The following is an 18,412-nucleotide window of genomic DNA, read 5'->3' as shown; positions in this document are numbered from 1 at the left end:
TGTATTAATGAGCACACAAAACCTTAATGTATTGCAATTGAGCTGTTTGCTTATATATTTTACACTCTTAACTGCATAATTTACCTTCCCTGTTCACAAAAAAAAACACTTTGGAATTAGCCATGACTATATTTTTACCGTAAACATGTTGCAAATGCTCTCCTAGGATTTCGATGCACAAAGTGAATAGGGAATCCTTTGAAGGTGTGCCCATCAGGCACTGCTTTTTTGATCGCATCTTGGAACTCTTCATTGCCTGTGGACACTCCAGTTGTGCGCTCTATCTCGTACGCAGCAAGTGCTGGTGACAGCAGGTAAGACAGATGGTCATCCCACACAGTGTTCAGGCTGAGGTCCTATTGTGTTGGAAAGCATTACAGAAACAGGTTACATGTGAAGCCATATGCTAGGTGGTAACATCTCAATTATTAAGATCTCAGTAATGTGCAGCTGACATCAGCCTATGGAATATACAGGCGTGAGATGTGGATATATGATTCAACCTTAAGGGATCAAAAAGTTTTACATTATCTCAGCATTATCACTGGGTAGTGTTTACACAAAGATCACAGCAATAATTAAACAAATTATTTCACTAATCCTTTATGTGGCCAATTCCTCAATGTTGTGCTTTGTATTACATATTAGGTTTACAGCAGCGTGTAGTATGACACAGATAATCACAATAAGATTAGAGGAAATTAAGTTTTCATAACTGGCCTTTCTGCGCTCTATCCCAAAAAAGCAACAATGTTTGTCGTCTTCTTTGCACCAAGCATGCAAAATTAAAGCAAAGGTCAATTTGTTTCTGACACTGAGCAAGAGAAAAAGCATTCAATCCAGCAGCCTTTTGAATGCCCATCAAAACAGATTTTTAAAAGGCCAACTTATGTGACGAATGACAAGATCTTCATCATTTAACTTTCCAACCAATATTCCGATTACTCCAACTGCAACTGGAAACCTTAATTGCTCAGTTTTGTAAAAGCTCTTTAAAGTTCTGTACATTAAATCTTACTCTAAACTCTTCAGGAAGCCCTAAAGAATCAGTACCTGTGTTATGAGTATTAATAAAATAATTTTCTCAACTATTTACTTTGTACAACATTCCCTATAAAAAGAAAAATAAGTGTGGGGGAGGGAGTACTCGCCCTGTTATATTAAAAAAAAGTGACACTCCAGTATTTATTTAAAAAAAAAGCAACGCATCAATTTTATTGCACTATGGATGTGAATATAACCCTAGCTAGAATAAGCTGTCTTAAAACAGATCAGGTAGCAAGTTAAACCTGACTCTGTTCATCCAAGGGTGTTCAAGTAAATGGGAACGGTGCTTTGCAAGCCCATTGCTCATATATTTAACAGCTCACTAGAATCTTGGATTCTTCCATGGGCTGGAGAATGGCCCATGTGGTAACAATATTTTAAAAAGGCAACTGGGAAATTACAGGCCTATTGACTTGTGATAAGAAATTGCTTGAAGGGATAATTAGACATTCACTATTTGGACAGAGAAGTTCATTGGAGACTTTCAACACAGTTTCTGGAAAAGAAGGTCTCATCAACTTGATTGAATTTTTTGAGAATGTTACTAAGTTGATGGATAAGCACATGAGGGAGAAAGGAATAAAACGATATATTGATGGGGTTAGCTGAAAGGTGAGAGGAGGTTCATGTGGAGCATTATCAGCATGGATCTGTTGAGTTGAATGGGCTGATTCTTTGCTGTAAATACTTTGCATTAAGCCACACAATAGCCTATTAATTAAAATGAGTCCTGTGGAATTAGTGGGCAGATTTTAGATTGTATAATTAGTTACATTTTGGTAGACAGATGGTGGTAATTAATGACACTGGTTATGAGTGGAATGCAGCACAATAGTGTCAGAACTTTATTGATGATCTGAATGAAGGCTTTGGAGAAAACTGGCCACACAGTGGCGCAGTGGTTAGCACCGCAGCCTCACAGCTCCAGGGACCCGTGTTCGATTCCTGGTACTGCCTGTGCGGAGTTTGCAAGTTCTCCCTGTGTCTGCGTGGGTTTCCTCCGGGTGCTCCGGTTTCCTCCCACATGCCAAAGACTTGCAGGTTGATAGGTTAATTCGCCATTATAAATTGCCCCTAGTATAGGTAGGTGGTAGGGAAATATATAGGGACAGGTGGGGATGTGGTAGGAATATGGGATTAGTGTAGGATTAGTATAAATGGGTGGTTGATGGTCGGCACAGACTCGGTGGGCCTAAGGGCCTGTTTCAGTGCTGTATCTCTAAACTAAACAAGTGAAAAGATTGGTGTAGGTTATAGGCAGAGCTAAATGTAATGGGTGAATGGGCCTGTTTCTGACAGGTATCATTTAATTTAGATAAATGCAGTTTTAGGCACATGGACAGGAGTGTCAAATATGCATGCAGTGTGCATGTTTGTGAGTTTAAGGCTTAAGCAACAGAAATACCTAGTTGTTATGCTACACCAATCTCTAGCCTCCTGGCACTGATCGTGGATCTTTAGAGTGCTAGGATGCACTGACAACTTGATTAAACATGAAACAAAAAATATACTTTACTAATCCTATGTAAGATCTTGTCTCACTTAGAATACTATGCCAACATTTGGTTCCTTCACATGTTGAGGTTATATAGAGGTCCTGGAAAAGAAACAGAGGAAGGCCACTAGACTGATATCGGATTTAAAAGCACTAAACTGATTCCAGGTATCACAACTCAGGCTATGAGGAAACACTAAAAAAAAAGACCCAAATCTCAATGTTCTTCCACTATTCCTAGTAGACACAAAGAAAATATTATGGTGTTCTTTTTATCCAAAGTGGACAACTTCACGCATTGAATCTTTCACTGTTTTTTGGTAACTTCCTGCTCCCATTAACACAACTTACTGTGCCTCCTAACTAAGCGTCAATCGGAAACTTAAATATACAACTCTCCATTCCTTCATCCAAGCCACTGATAGATACGGTGAAAAGCTGTGGCTCAGAATAGAGCCGTGGAGTTACTAACCTGTGGAACAGGTTTCTGCTCGGATGTTGACTGCAGACTTGCTGCAAGCATTCAAAAGGGAACTGGACAGGTTCCTAACTTGAGAAATTTTGTCTTCCAGGAGATTGTGGGGTTGATTTGTTTTATTGGGGTAGGGTGGGGAAATGGGGCGATGGTGGACAAAAGTTTCACCCTCACAGTTTGGGACAGACTTGATAGAAAAAGAGAAGCTAGTCCATGTGTTTTGGTATGAAGACCTCCTCTCGGTTGCCCACTCTGCTGGTGGTCTAAATTAAGGGGAACTTCCCAGAGAGTGATTCCCTTGCAATTAGTGAGGCTATGACCAGTTTCAGGGCTGCTTCTAATCAAATCATAGGCTGAGGAATTTGCACTCCTTGTCTCTAAGAAGCAAAGTAATTTGAATAAAAAGTACTTAATTTAGATCCCTTCCTTTTAAAATATGCCTACATAAAGAATGGTCGTTCAATGATATGGTTTACTGAATCGCACCTTATGATTGGATTCTGTATAAATACTGCCATGTTACTGGAGATCTTAAAATACTTACTGCATTTGACAATTTCCTTACCTTTCTGTGCTCAGAAATCAGACTCCTCAAAACCAACTCAATCTCATTGCTCGCAGCTGCAGCATCAATCACTGGAGCACATAAAGGTGGAAATGGTGGCAGGGAACTAGATGACCCAAGAGTGCACACAGATTTTATGGCCTCAGTACTCATGGATTTCCACTTTGATTCATCATTTAGGTCAAAGTGACACAGTTCAACTGTGTCAGATGGCTGGCAATTAGCATGAAAGCTCTGGTGATTGAAGAGGCAGCCTATTGAACAATAAGGATATGCTCTTTTTGGCTGTTCTACTAGTGGTGGGTCATCAGGATTAACAGGCCTGTGAACATATCTAAAAAACAAAGGAACACATCAATCTTAGATATAAAGATTGCACTGATTGCCAATAATGTGTAAGTGATACATACAGTAAAAGTAATTTGATTTAGTGTCAATTAAAGTGAAAGACCAGAAAAACATAAGAACAGTCTCAATATATTTTCTACTTCTCTTCGGATTTGGAATATATAGCTTCTGCATTTAATATAACCTCATAGAACATGCTGCCTCAATATCAACAGTATGCTGAAGTCTTTTTAATATACTTTATGACTTCCAAATTCAATGATAGTATTGTGAGATTACCAGCATTGAGGCCAATAAAGCTGATCAGTTTCTCAAGACTGTCAAAAGGAAACTAATCCTTTTTGATTAGCTCCAAACAGGAATATTCCCATAGAATGGGGCAGGGCAACATTTATAAAAAAAGGGATATATAGATAATCCAGGGAACTACAGACCAGTAAAGTGGACATTTTTTTTATTCATTCATGGGATGTGGGCATCGCTGGCCAGGCCAGCATTCATTGCCCATCCCCAGTTGCCCTTGAGAAGGTGGCGGTGAGCTGCCTCCTTGAACTGCAGCAGTCCATTTGGGGTAGGTACATCCACAGTGCTGTTAGGAAGGGAGTTCCAGGATTTTGACCCAGCGACAGTGAAGGAACGGCGATATAGTTCCAAGTCAGGATGGTGTGTGACTTGGAGGGGAACTTGCAGGTGGTGATGTTCCCATGCATCTGCTGCTCTTGTCCTTCTAGTTAGTAGAGGTCGCGGGTTTGGAAGGTGCTGTCTAAGGAGCCTTGGTGCACTGCTGCAGTGCATCTTGTAGATGGTACACACTGCTGCCACTGTGCGTTGGTGGTGGAGGGAGTGAATGCTTGTAGATGGGGTGCCAATCGGGCTGCTTTGTCCTGGATGGTGTCGAACTTCGAGTGTTGTTGGAGCTGCACCCATCCAGGCAAGTGTAAAGTATTCCATCACACTCCTGACGTGTGCCTTGTGGACAGTGGACAGGCTTTGGGGAGTCAGGAGGTGAGTTACTCTCCTCAGGATTCCTAGCCTCTGACCTGCTCTTGTAGCCACAGTATTTATATGGCTATTCCAGTTCAGTTTCTGGTCAATGGTAGCCCCTAGGATGTTGATAGTGGGGGATTCAGCGATTGCAATGCCATTGAATGTCAAGGGGAGATGGTTAGATTCTCTCTTGTTGGAGATGGCATTGCAGGAAGAAAGCTTCTGGAGAGGATCAGAAATTGTCTCAAGAGTAGCAAAGGGTTTCTCAAGGGGTCAATGCCTTGTCTATTACCCAAGTTTATCCCATTACAACAGTTTGAGAATTTGAATTCCGTTTAGGAAAGGAATTAGAAAATAAAAATCTGGCAGCGAAAATGACTGTGAAGTGGTCGATTGCCAACTGGTTCACTGGCATCCTTTCGGGAAGGAAAAATGTCGCCTTTATCCAGTTATGCCCTGTATGTAACTTCAGGGCCAGTGTGGTTGATTCTCAACTACCTGAGTAAACCGCTCAGTTGCATGAAAAACCACGACAAAGTATATTGCAGAAATTCAAGGCAACTGGAGATGCCAGTCTTGCCAGCCAGAGAATGGAAAAGTATAATTTAGAAATAAATTGGTGAAGGACCCATAAATGAAGATATCCAAGTTTGCACATGGGTTGAGTTGCATTTAACAAGGAACAAGTAGATCTGGATCGTTGGGAGAATTGGGCTGACAAGTGGCAAGTGCTATCAGTATAAGGTAATGAGACAGGGAAAGAGAATGTGCAGAAAGAGCATAGATGAATAGCAGCAAACTACAGAACACAAAGGAGAGGAACAGGGGATAATGCTGAAGCCATCAATACAGTATGCAACAGCAGTAAAGAAAGCAAACAAGATTTTTGGATGTATAGTCAGAGCACTAGAATAGAGGTCCCAGGGACAATAATGAATATGGTGCATCAGTTTGGCCTGACCTGGACAAGTCTGGTCACCATACTATAGTTATGTAATCCCAGGTATTAGTTTAGCTGTCCTCCTCCGCATCCTCTCCTGTCTTTGGAAAGTATACAGAGAAGGGCAACTAAACTGATTTCAGGGATTACGTGCCCAAGCTTTGAGTTAACACTAAAATGAAAAAAGACAGCTGGTGGCATCATTGAAGTTTAAGATTCCAGGGAGTATAGATAAAATAAAATTTTGAAAGAACCATAAATTCTGCAAACAATGGCCACAGTCTCGAACTCAAGACATAAGTGATGAACAAGAGTGTTTAGATTTAACTACTTCGCACAGAATGGTGAGTGTGTGGAACAGATTGCTTTGGGAATCAGTAGAAACAGATAGCCCAGCAATTTCGAGAAGGAACTGGATAGTTCTTTGGCAATATAAGTAATTGAGATCTAACAGAATAAAGAATGGTATTTTCTGAACATTGAGACCATAATAGTCTGTTCTGCTCCTATACATTCCTATGTTTTTAATTAAAGACACAGGGAATGTCCCAACTCCTAAAATTATTAAGGGGTTACGAGCTAGCAAGTTTCTTGTGTTGCTTTCCTAACTGATGTAGGCAATGCAGATCAACAGGGCATGGATCAGAAGGCTGCAAATCCTCCACTGCAAGAGGCAGAGTAAGCGACAAGTAAGCTACCTGTACATTCAACCTCTCATAGAATAGTGCATATGAGGGCCACATACAGAAAAGTAGAGCAGAAAAACACACTGGTAATACCTATTGGTTGAATAATAGATCTGCTTTGTTTAATAGACTTGATTTCTTTATGGATGGTTCCCAAACCACAAGTACCCTGATTTCACCTGTGTCCGGTTAAGCTCTCCCAGAAAACGACAGCTCCATCAGTTCCATAAGTCATCACCCAAGTGTGGGGCACCCTTTTTGCTTTGGTTCCAACGCACACATAGGCATCCAATCCAAAACCCAGTAGCAGACTGCACAGTAAGTTGGCATGATCCTCACAGTCTCCCTGTTGGTAAACAATTACATTGATTGCAGACAATAGAAAGATTTTCATCACATCACAATATTTTAATGATACATACATATACCTGAACTTTGGCATCCTTGTTGTGTGTGTTGATGAGTGCAAGATGAAAAGCTTTGACTTTTTAAGCAATACTCAAGTTCTGTACTACCAAGCAACTATATGTTTGAAAACTTAATGTAAAACATTTTACTTTTACCACCTTTCTCTTCCCTTCTTCCCCAGTCAAGCACTACAGTAATAGAACATATAATTTGTTGGCATAACAAAGACTTCTTGCAAGTAATTCATTGGATGCGAGGTATTTTCAGACATCCTGAGAACATGATCATCTGCAACGTAAATTCAAATTTCATTCTTTATAATTTACAAATAGCCTGAACAAGGCAGTGCCACTAGTGAATTAGTAAAATATTTAACTAGGTAGGTTGCCATCCAAAATTTCTCATCTGGTTTTGAGCCAAGTGCACATCATTGAGTGAGGTGGGAACAGAGTGAGAGTAAGGACTGCGAGTGTGGGAATTTGCTGAGATGGGATCGGGTGCAGAGTGGTAGGGAGGTGCTAAATAGATTAGTAGATAAAATATGCATGTAAATTGTAAAGAACAAAATAACTAAAACTTAACACCACAGTAAGTGACAGTCATGTGTCATTCCTGTAAGGTGGGAGCTACAAACGGGTGTAGACTCTGGCAAGAACATCTGTTGAAGGCGGAGAAAATCAGAGACATGATAAAAGTAGAGCAATTTGAGAGGGTAGTCACATCATAGTGTCAGAGTCGTACAGCATAGAAACAGGCCCTTCGGCCCACCGCGTCCATGCTGACCATAATGCCCATCTATACTAATCCCACCTGCCTGCATTAATTCCATATACCTCTATGCCTTGCTCAATCAAGTACCTGTCTAGATGCCTCTTAAATGTTGCTACTGTTCCTGCCTCCACCATCTCCTCTGGCAGCTCATTCCAGATACCCACTATTCTTTGTGTGAAAGATTTACCCTTTTGATCCCCTTTAAACCTCCTCCCTCTCACCTTAAATCTATGCCCTCTAGTTTTAGTCACCCCGACCATAGGAAACAGACTCTGGCTATCTACCCTATCTATGCCTTTCATAATTTTATATACCTCGATCATGTCCCCTCTCAGCCTCCTTCGCTCCAGGGAAAACAGACACAGCCTATCCAATCTCTCTTTATAACTCAAGCCCTCCAAAACAGGCAACATCCTTGTGAATCTTTTCTGCACCCTCTCTCGCTTAATCACGTCTTTCATGTAGTGCAGCGACTAGAACTGCACACAGTACTCCAAATGCGGCCTAACCAACGTCATGTACAACTCTAACACGACGTCCCAACTCTTGTACTCAATGCCTCCAAAATGAAGGGAAGCATGCCATACGCCTCCTTCACCACCCTGTCTACTTGTGTTGCCACTTTCAGGGGACTATGTACTTGCACCCCAAGGTCTCTCTGCTCAACAACACTCCCTAGGGCCCTGCCATTCACTGTATATATCCTGCCCTGGTTTGACTTCCCAAAATGCATCACTTTGCACGTCTGCATTAAATTCCATTTGCCAATCACTTGCCCACTTCCCCAGTTGATCTATATCCTGTTGTACCCTTAGACAACCTTCTTCACTGTCCACTACACCACCAATTTTGGTGTCATCTGCAAACTTACTAATCATGCCCTCTACATTCACATCCAAGTCCTTAATATATATGACAAACAACAGAGGGCCAAGCACCGATCCCTGCAGCACACCACTGGTCACTGGCCTCTAATCTGAAAAACAACCCTCCACTACCACCCTCTGCCTCCTATTACCAAGCCAATTTTGTATCCAATTGGCTAGCTCACCCTGGATCCCACATGTTTGAACCTTCCGGACCAGCCTACCATGCGGGATCTTGTCAAAGGCCTTGCTAAAGTCCATGTAGACTATGTCCACCGCCCTGCCCTAGTCAATCCTCTTGGTCACCTCCTCAAATAACTCAATCAAATTTGAGAGACATGATTTCCCAAGCACAAAGCCATACTGACTATCCCTAATCAGATCTTGCCTTTCCAAATATATATAAATCCTGTCTCTCAGAATCCCTTCCAATAACTTTTCCATCAATGAGATGGGGAGCGGGCAGCTGAGGAGGAAAGATGGGTGACTAGAGGGCAGGGAAAGGCAGATTAAAGAACAGGTGCGCCCAGAGGAACATTAAGTTTCAAACATATAGTCGCTGGTAGTACAGAACTTCAGTATTGCTAAAAAAAAGGTCGAAGCTTTTCATCTTGCACTCATCAAGACAGATGCAAGGATGCCAAATTTCAAACTGAGCAATAATTTATACTGCATGAGAAAAAGGTGCTGATTGGTCGAGGTGTTGCCATGGAGAATGCGCCAGGGAACTATTGTCCCTCAGTCTTTTGTTTACTTCAAAAAAAGGCTTAAAGCTGGACACGTTCCTTTTGCCTACAGAGGACAGGTCCCTGCGTATAACATGTAGCTTCTAGCAAGCTTAAGTAGGTAAACAAGTACACTGCGAGCCCGACTGATCATCTTAAATTGGTTGTTAGTGCAATTCTTAGCACACTCTGGATTGTTCAGCAAGTGCCGTCCAATTGCGGAATCACAACTATAGTTGGACATCATGATCTGAGTTTTAAAAGCACGGGCTGGTTGAGTACAGTCAATCCTCTGCCTGTTGTGACAAGCTGAAATAATGTCCAACGTTAGGTGTGATTCTGCGATTGAATGGCACTTGCTTTACAACCTCGAGTGTGCTGAAAATTACACTAACAAGCAAAGATTATCTGTCGCAATGTGGCTCACTTACACGTGCTAGAAGCTACATATATTCATACGCAGGGAGCTGTCCTCTGTAGATAAAAGGAACATGTCCAGGCTTTGCACCTTCTTTGAAGTAAAACAAAAGCGTGCGAGACAACAGTTCCCTGGTGCATTCTCCATGGCAATGCCTCGACCAGAGTTCCCTTCCAACCAATCAGCACCCTCTTCTCATGCAGTATAAATTGCTGCTCCCTTTGAAATTTGGCACTCTTGTGTCTGTCCAAGATGAAAAGCGTTGACAGCATGTCTCTTTTTTTCAGCAATTTTCAAAGCTTTAGTTTCCTGTGGGAAAATTAGGACTCTGGGGCAGGTCATCAAATAAACAAACAATAAAGAGATGGTCTGGGTGGGGGCCACAGATTATCACACCTAAATACAGTAGTGATGGAGGTTGAATAGTTAGAGGGGCTAACACAATCCTTTACAGTCCAGAGCAACAATCCAAATGCTTAGTTGCCTCCAGGTGCCAAGGTAAAGGGCATATTGGACTGGAAAGTATTGTGTAACAGGAAGGAAAGCAACCAGTTATCATGGGTCATTTGGGAGCCAATAGCTAAAGAAAGGAGTGAAGTCCTGCAAGATAAATTTAGGAGACTCAAACAATTTTAGGAGCAGGACTTCGTGGGTGGTAACCTCAGCATTATTTCCAGAGCCATGTGCTAGAAAGGGAAGGACAGGAAGAGTAGGGAAATTAATACACAGCTAAAAACATGTACCTTGAATTTAACTACCCTTGACAGGCAGGAAAGGATTGGGCATGGGATTAAAATGCTAAAGATCAAAATCCCACTTCATTCCCAACTACCTGAATATTTACGCTAACCATTTAGGTCCTGGATGAGGGTCACACTAAAAGCAAGCAGGGACCTACTTCAGATTCAAAAATCACTGCTTGACCTGATTGTGCAGAATTCTGAAAACCAGAAGCCTGGAAAACAAACTCTAATTTTGATTTAAAAGATCTTGTTTAGCTTTGACCAACTGGTTGGACAGAATTCACTGCTGCCTTTGAAAATACAATTTACTACAGAAGAAATACCTTGCCTCTGCAGAGAAAAGGCAGCAGTGTGCACCACTGCTCCTGCTTGGATCCACCTCCAACTGCTGCTGCCCTTTCAAAGCCAAGAACATTGACAAATCGGGCTGCCTGTCTTGGTGTGTCCAGGAGCCGACCGGCTCGCAAGGGTCTGATATAGGAGCACACTGGACGGTTCACACCATTCTCATCCTGAGGTGGGGGGACAGGGAAGAAGAAAAAAAATAGTCAGTCCCTTCAGCTGAGAGCAGAGTCAAGTTATAAATATTTAATTCAGATGTAAATAAATGAAGAGCATCCTACAATCAATCAGAAGCTGCTTAAAAATAAAAGGTATAATAAAACAGCTCAGCTTGTAGGCAGTTGCACCTTTGAGAGAAGGCATCCCATGCAACTTAATGGATATTAAATTGAAACTTGTAGAAGGAATAATCAAGGACAGCATTTAGAACACAAGTCAAACACGTGCTTTGTAACCCCACTTAGCTGTAGTCTAAGTTAAAACATTAAGGGATTTTGTTGATTGGAACATGCAACAAATCTAATTAAACTGGTCTATTCATCATGGTTACAAAAATATTTGTAGGAGTTATTTATTTATTTCGAGATACAGCACTGAAACAGGCCCTTCGGCCCACCGAGTCTGTGCCGACCATCAACCATCCATTTATACTAATCCTATATTCCTACCACATCCCCACCTTCCCTATATTCCCCAACCACCTACCTACACTAGGGGCAATTTATAATGGCCAATTTACCTACCAACCTGCAAGTCTTTGGCTGTGGGAGGAAACCGGAGCACCTGGCGAAAACCCACACGGTCATAGGGAGAACTTGCAAACTCCGCACAGGCAGTACCCAGAATTGAACCCGGGTCGCTGGAGCTGTGAGGCTGCGGCGCTAACCACTGCGCCGCCCCACATTAAAAAATAATTACAAGTAACATGACACTTCATTAAATTTAGAAGTTCAATAAAGGTGCTCCTCTCTCAGCTGGTTAAGCAGCGGGTAGTTGAGCCATACAGTCAAAGATTGACCCTCAAGCTGTGCATTAAGCTGACTGCAGTTAGAACAGCAGTGGCAGCATTGCGGGGGCGGGGGGGGGTGTGGTTTGCGAAATGTTCCACAAAAAGGATTCAGGCTCCTGATTATTATCCATTCACCCTTACTGGGCTGTGCTTGTTGATGGATGTCAACACAAAGCATATTAGGTTCAATTTCAATGTCCTTGCAGTTAAAAAGCTTGCTGATGCTCACTGTCTGGTCACATAAACAAATAATAGTCAATCCACTGGAGTGTGTCTGATCCATGTCCCCAGAGAGAAGCTTCAAGGACAGGAGGAAAAATATATTTTGTGTATACACATTTTATTTATTATAGAGCAGAGGAAGAGATTAGCATTCCGGACATGCCAAAGAAACTAATATTGAACCAGGGACAGGGACTCACCAAAATTAATATAAGCAAAATACCACTGAAGAAAATAACACTAAAAAGAGTGACAGATCACCAAGACCAGGAACCTGGCTGAGGTGCAGGAGACAGAGAGTAGGGATAATGGGCAGGATGTGACAAGTGGTGTCCCGCACTTAGACAATGAGATAGAAAGCCACATATTCAAGTATGCTGAGGACACAAAGAAAGGCGGCAGTGCAAGCAGTAGAGATGGAAGCATAAAATTACAGATATTGATGGATTAAGTGATTTAACAAAACTGTGGCAAATGGATTTCAATATAGGCAAATGGACTTAAGGCAAGAAAAGGGTACTTTCTAAATGGTGAAAAGTTAGTGTTACGAACTCAGTGAGACTGTTTACTTAAAAACATGAGATATGAACGCACCAGACCAATTAAAGAATTACACAATAAGATTTCACATATTGAGACTATTATAACTAACTATAAATCACCATTAACTTGTACACCTCAATTAAGTCACCCCTCAGCCTCCTCTTTTCTAAGGAAAACAACCCTAGCCTATCCAACCTTTCCTCATAGCTGCAACTTTCAAGCCCTGGCAACATTCTTGTAAATCTCCTCTGTACTCTCTCCAGAGCAATTATGTCCTTCCTGTAATGTGGTGACCAGAATTTTGGAACTCTATTTTACAAACAAATCTAAGATTGATAGATTTTTGTTAAGCCATTATATTAAGGAATATGGAGCAAAGGCAAGTATATGGAGTTCAGTTGCCCATCAGTCATGTTGGCAGAGCAGGCATGAGGAACTAAATGGCCTGTTCCTATCAAGCCAATTATCTCTCCTCTCTTCGAAAGCCATTGACTTTTGCTTGGCTAGGATTTAGGAACCACAGAGCTATCTGATATAACTTCCAAGCAGCTAATCTTCTCAAGCAAGTGGAGACTACAAGTTTCTCATTTACATTCGACCGTGGAGGTTAAACGTACGATCTTACCCAAATATAATTTCTGCACACATGCACTTTTCAGCAGCAGGCACTGAATACCAAATTAGAAGCAAGAACTCCAACTGATTTTTGACCCCTTTCTTGGCTAAGTGGGGGTCGAGGTCAATTGTGGGGCCTCAACTGCTGCCTAGCTGAGATCAACTAAATCACCCAAGTCAAGGAATCATATGAGAGACGTTCTCTGCAGAATATACTGCTTGACCAGTCTTTATTCACAAAGGCATTTTAAAAAAAATTTGTCCATGGGATGTGGGCTTTACTGGCAAGGACAGCATTTATTGTCCATCCTTATTTGCCCTTGAGAAGGTGGTGGTGAGCTGCCACCTTGAACTGCTGCAGTCCATGTGGGATAGGTACACCTACAGTGCTGTTAGGGAGGGAGTCTAGGCTTTTGGATAGCGACAGTGAAGGAACGGCAATATAGTTACAAGTCAGGACGGTGTGTGGCTTGGAGGGGGAACTTGTGGTGCACGTCTGTTGCCTTGTCCTTTTAGGTGGTAGAGGTCACAGGTTCGGAAGGAGCCTCGGGGAGTTGCTGCAGTGCATCTTATGGTGAATGGGGTGCCAATCGAGTGGGCTGCTTTGTCCTGTCAGGTGTCAAGCTGCTGTTGGAGCTACATCCAGGCAAGTGGGGAGTATTTCATCACACTCCTGACTTGTGCCTTGTAGATGGCAGACAGGCTTTGGGGAGTCAGGAGGTGTGTTACTCACTGCAGAATTCCCAGCCTCTGATCTACTTCTACAGCCACAGTATTTATATGTCTGATCCAGTTAAGCTTTTGATAATGGTAACCACCAGGATGTTGATAGAGGGGGATTAAGCGATGGTAACGCCATGGAACAACACAGGGAGATGGTTATATTGTCTCTTGTTGGAGATGGTCATTGGATGACATGTATGTGGCGCAAGTTATCTTCCCAAGTCTCAATGTTGCCCAGGTCTTGCTGCACCTGGACAGGGACTGCCTCATTATCTGAGGAGTTGCGAATAGTGCTGAGCACTGTGCAATCATCAGCAAGCATCCCCACCTCTGATGTGCTGATGGAAGGAAGGTCATTGATAAAGTAGTTCGAGCTTAGGACACTACCCTTCAGGAATTCCTGAAGCAATGCTATGGAACTAAGGTGATTTGCCAGTGACTTCAATTTTGCTAGGGTTCCTTGATGCCACATTCGGTCAAATGCTGTCTTGATGTCAAGGGCAGTCACTCTCACCTCACCTCCGGAATTCAGCTCTTCTGTCCACGTTTGGACAAAGGCTGCAATGAGGTCTAAGGCTGAACCCAAAATGAGCATCGGTGAGGTTATTGCAAGTGCAGCTTGATAACACTGTCGATGACCCCTTGCATCGTTTTGCTGAAAATCGAGAGAAGACTGATGGGGCAGTAATTGGCTGGATTGTGTCTTCCCTCCTTTTTGTGAACGGTACATACCTGAGCAATTTTCCACATTGTCAGGTAGATGCCAGTGTTAAATGGAATAACATGGCTAGAGACGCAGCTAGTTTTGGGAACTTAGGATGGCAATTACAAAAATGGTTTATAATTGGTTCAGTTAAGGTTGCGCTGGACCAATCAGTTCATCTTCATCTGCCTAATCAAGAGGAATGGTGAAGAGGCATCACTGTTAGCCCATCATGCCATTACTCTACCATGGTGGATTGTTCTGCAAACAACTGAATACATTAGACATGTCATAATAAAATTAAGTGATTGCATTATGGTTGACCTTTCCCCACAGCCCAATTAATCTATACATCAGCCTAATCAATCAAAAGAAATATAATGCAGATCCTTCTCTCACAAAGGAATCAGCTACGAACACCGCAAAAATGAAATTGTCTTAGCTATCCAAGCCACGAACAGCAGAGTTCATTACAAAAGTACAAAATACTTGGGATATTGGAAATCTGAAACAAAAGCAAAAAATGCTGGAAACACTCAGCAGGTCAGCCAGCAAATGTGGATAAAGGAAGAAAGTTAGCATTTCAGGTATAATCTATCAGTAATGCCATCCAGTTCTGAAACACACAAGAATGATCTGTAAAATGATTAGGCGGAGAACAAGAGATGGTTAAACAACAGAAGTGATAACAGCTTAAAAACAAAAAGGAAGTATGATGAAAGACATTGAGAAATAAAAGACATACAAGAACCAGAGAATATTTTTCTTCAACCCTTTTTTCTGCAACACCAACTTGCATTTCTATAGCACTGTTAAAGTAAAAAAAAAAGCACCCAAGACACTTCTCTAACTTGGGTACAGTTCCACAGTCATGAGCTGTTCTCCAGTACCTCATCCAAAGAACCATTCAACAAGATTAGGCCAACAGGATGAGTGTTGCAATGCTATTTGATTGTGCAAAGCATTGCAGATGAACCTCGCCTGACATTCTCACACTTGCATTTCAGCAGGGATCTTTTGACAATTATCAGGACTGGCAACTCTAATTATTTTCGCACCCTGTCACACTAGGCTGCTGAGGCCAACTGTTTTAATTCAATCTCCGCCCCAGCCAAGATCAGTTAACTTGGCAAAGACCTGTGATCAAATCTGGGACTTCCTAAGCCTGAGTAGCTCAACACATAGTAAAAGGTGCATTTACTCATAGTATATGATGAAAGATAAGCCCAACACCAACTGCAAATTGTGTCATAAATTCTTATTAAAAACTGATTTTCAAAAGCCTTGGCACTGCACATGTAAATGAAGTCACTACCTGCATAGATACAAACCTGTGCAAAGATTTTCACAAGTCTGGTGTTATGTGAAGGTCTGATCTGAAGATACTCTCTCCACCACTGCTTGGCATATACAAGATATAAGCGCTCCTTTTCCGCAGTCTTTTGACGTTCTAAAGCTAGCTGCAAATTTAAAGTGAAGTTAAAAACAAAAAAGAATTAATCTATGGACACCACAGTTAAATAAATCCTTATGTAGAGCACAGGTAGCATGCCACACAATGATATGGTGGGTGTCACCACTGCCATTTCCCATACAGTTGGTATTAAGTTTGACTGCACGGTCAGGGCCGTGGTGCTTCTCCATAGACAGGTATATTTTTCTTTTTTTAATAAATTGGACCAAGTGTCTTCCCTTTTCTGAAGGCAATGACTCATGCTGTAGAAGAGGTTCAAGACAACTGACAGTTCCTTGTCTAAATGGTTACTCCTCGTGCGTTAGCCAAGAAAAAGAGTATTAACAGACAATTTAACCACAGGATTGGGTGGAGCTAATTATTGCAGAGCTGGATTCCATCTTCTCCTGATGTTTAAACACATTCACTTCCTATTGATAGCGAACAGGAGAGGAATCCTGGCTGATAGAGGTGGCAAGGTAGCAGAGAGCTTATGCTAATGGATTGCTAATCCAGAGGCTTGGTTGAATAATCTGGAGACACGAGTTCAAATCCCACCGGAGCAGCTGGGAATTTAAATTCAGTTAATTAAATAAATCTGAAATTAAAAAGTATCAGTAATGGTGACCATGAAACTATTGGATTGCCATAAAAACACATCTGGTTCACTAAAGCCCTTTAGGAAAGGAAATCTGCTGTCCTTACTTGGTCTGGCCTATATGTGACTCCAGATTCATAGTGTGGTTGACTCTCAACTGGCCTCTAAAATGGTTCAGGAAGCCATTCAGTTGTATCCAAGGAGGTGGTCCACCACCACCTTCTCAAGGGCAATAAATGCTGGCCTTGTCTGTGCTGCCCACAAGTCCATGGATATAAAGATGAAGATGACACACATAGCACAAATTAGAATGTCATCAGTGCTGCTTGTATGCCTCAAACAACCAGATAGTGTTAGGAAATACTTAACCCACAACTAAGCCATTTCTATTTTTTTTTTTATTTGTGCACGGGATGTGGGCATCGCTGGATAGACCAGCTTTTATTGCCATTCTTTTTCACCTGCCTAAAGTACTTCCAAGTTAACAAGCTTGCTTGCTCTCATAATGCACGCCGGATATCTACCTTCGATTGGTGCTCGCTGAGACAGTCTTCTAACGTAATGTTATTAAAAACTAGGGCTATCAAAGTCTTACTATCACTTCATGTAATGAATACTATCAAAAATAAAAATAAATATGCAAAGCATACGTTGGAGTAAAGTAGCAGACACCAACAGGAGGGGCATGCCTGTCATGTAGATTCCACATGTGTGGAACACCTGAAGTTGCCCTGTGTGTCTTGCCTGCTGAAGGGAAAGATGCATAGTCAAATTAAATCAGTGGTGGTGAGCTGCAGTTGGAATGAACACCTACAGTGCCCCATCGGTATGGAATTCCAGGATTTTGATGCAGTGACCATGCGGGAGCAGCAACACATACCCAAGCCAGGATGGTGTGCCACCTACAGGCAAACTTGGAGGTGACTGTTTCCATGCACCTGCTCCCTTGTTCTAGGTGGTGGAGGTCACAGTTTGGGAGTTGCTGCAATGCAATCTGTAGCCAGTATGCACTGCCGCCACTGCACACCAGTGGTGGGGGCAAAACAGATGTTTATTTAATGGAAGATATTGGTGCCACAAGTTTCCACCCCAAAAGGAACAGGCTTCTTCTATTCAAAGTGTTCACTGGTAGTTCAGCAGACAATTCTGGCCCTAGAGTTGAGGGAGGTGTCAAGTCAGCCTTCTCTCAATGGAGAAAGTAGTCAAGGGAGGTCTGAGGTCTCATTCTCCAGTTGATGAGAAGCTCGAGATATTCCAAGCTAAAGCATGAACACAAATAGCCTGCAAGAGAAAAGGTTATTGCCAGTTAAATCAGGGACAAAAAACTTGGGAGTTTGGCTATTAATTGATAGAGTGGCTCTGTTATTTTATGGTAGGATGAGTGATAAGAAAGAGATGTAACTCACTAGAATATTGCATCATGTTCATTCATATACCTCATGAAAAATAAACCAGTTTGCAGGTTACAAAAAGCTGAGTTCGAAGAGCTACTGACCCCACCTTGTGGAAAGGCAAGAAAAACACATGGCAGCATGTGCAAGATCACAACATCAAGGATATGTGACAATTGGTCATTGTTATGTCCCCCGGGTTAAAGTATCATTTAACTATATATTAGAATTTTTTTTAGAACATTACAGCGCAGTACAGGCCCTTCGGCCCTCGATGTTGCGCCGACCTGTGAAACCATCTGACCTACACTATTCCATTTTCATCCATATGTCTATCCA

The 18,412-nt window shown here is 42.0% G+C and overlaps 1 protein-coding gene across 1 annotated transcript in view; it reads right to left on the bottom strand.

Annotated features, from left to right (window-relative positions):
- Positions 1 to 18,412, bottom strand: part of cep76 (centrosomal protein 76) — a 53,302-nt gene that overhangs the window by 7,140 nt on the left and 27,750 nt on the right. The window contains exons 7-11 of the mRNA XM_068031209.1: positions 15,963 to 16,091; positions 10,798 to 10,986; positions 6,723 to 6,889; positions 3,583 to 3,916; positions 139 to 356 (exon numbers count right to left, since the gene is read on the bottom strand). Coding sequence (XP_067887310.1) covers positions 139 to 356; positions 3,583 to 3,916; positions 6,723 to 6,889; positions 10,798 to 10,986; positions 15,963 to 16,091 — 1,037 coding nt within the window. The remainder of the gene's footprint in view (positions 1 to 138; positions 357 to 3,582; positions 3,917 to 6,722; positions 6,890 to 10,797; positions 10,987 to 15,962; positions 16,092 to 18,412) is intronic.

This window comes from Heterodontus francisci, chromosome 5 (genome assembly GCF_036365525.1).
Source record: "Heterodontus francisci isolate sHetFra1 chromosome 5, sHetFra1.hap1, whole genome shotgun sequence".
NCBI lineage: Eukaryota > Metazoa > Chordata > Chondrichthyes > Heterodontiformes > Heterodontidae > Heterodontus > Heterodontus francisci.
This window is presented reverse-complemented; position numbering and strand designations above follow the sequence as displayed.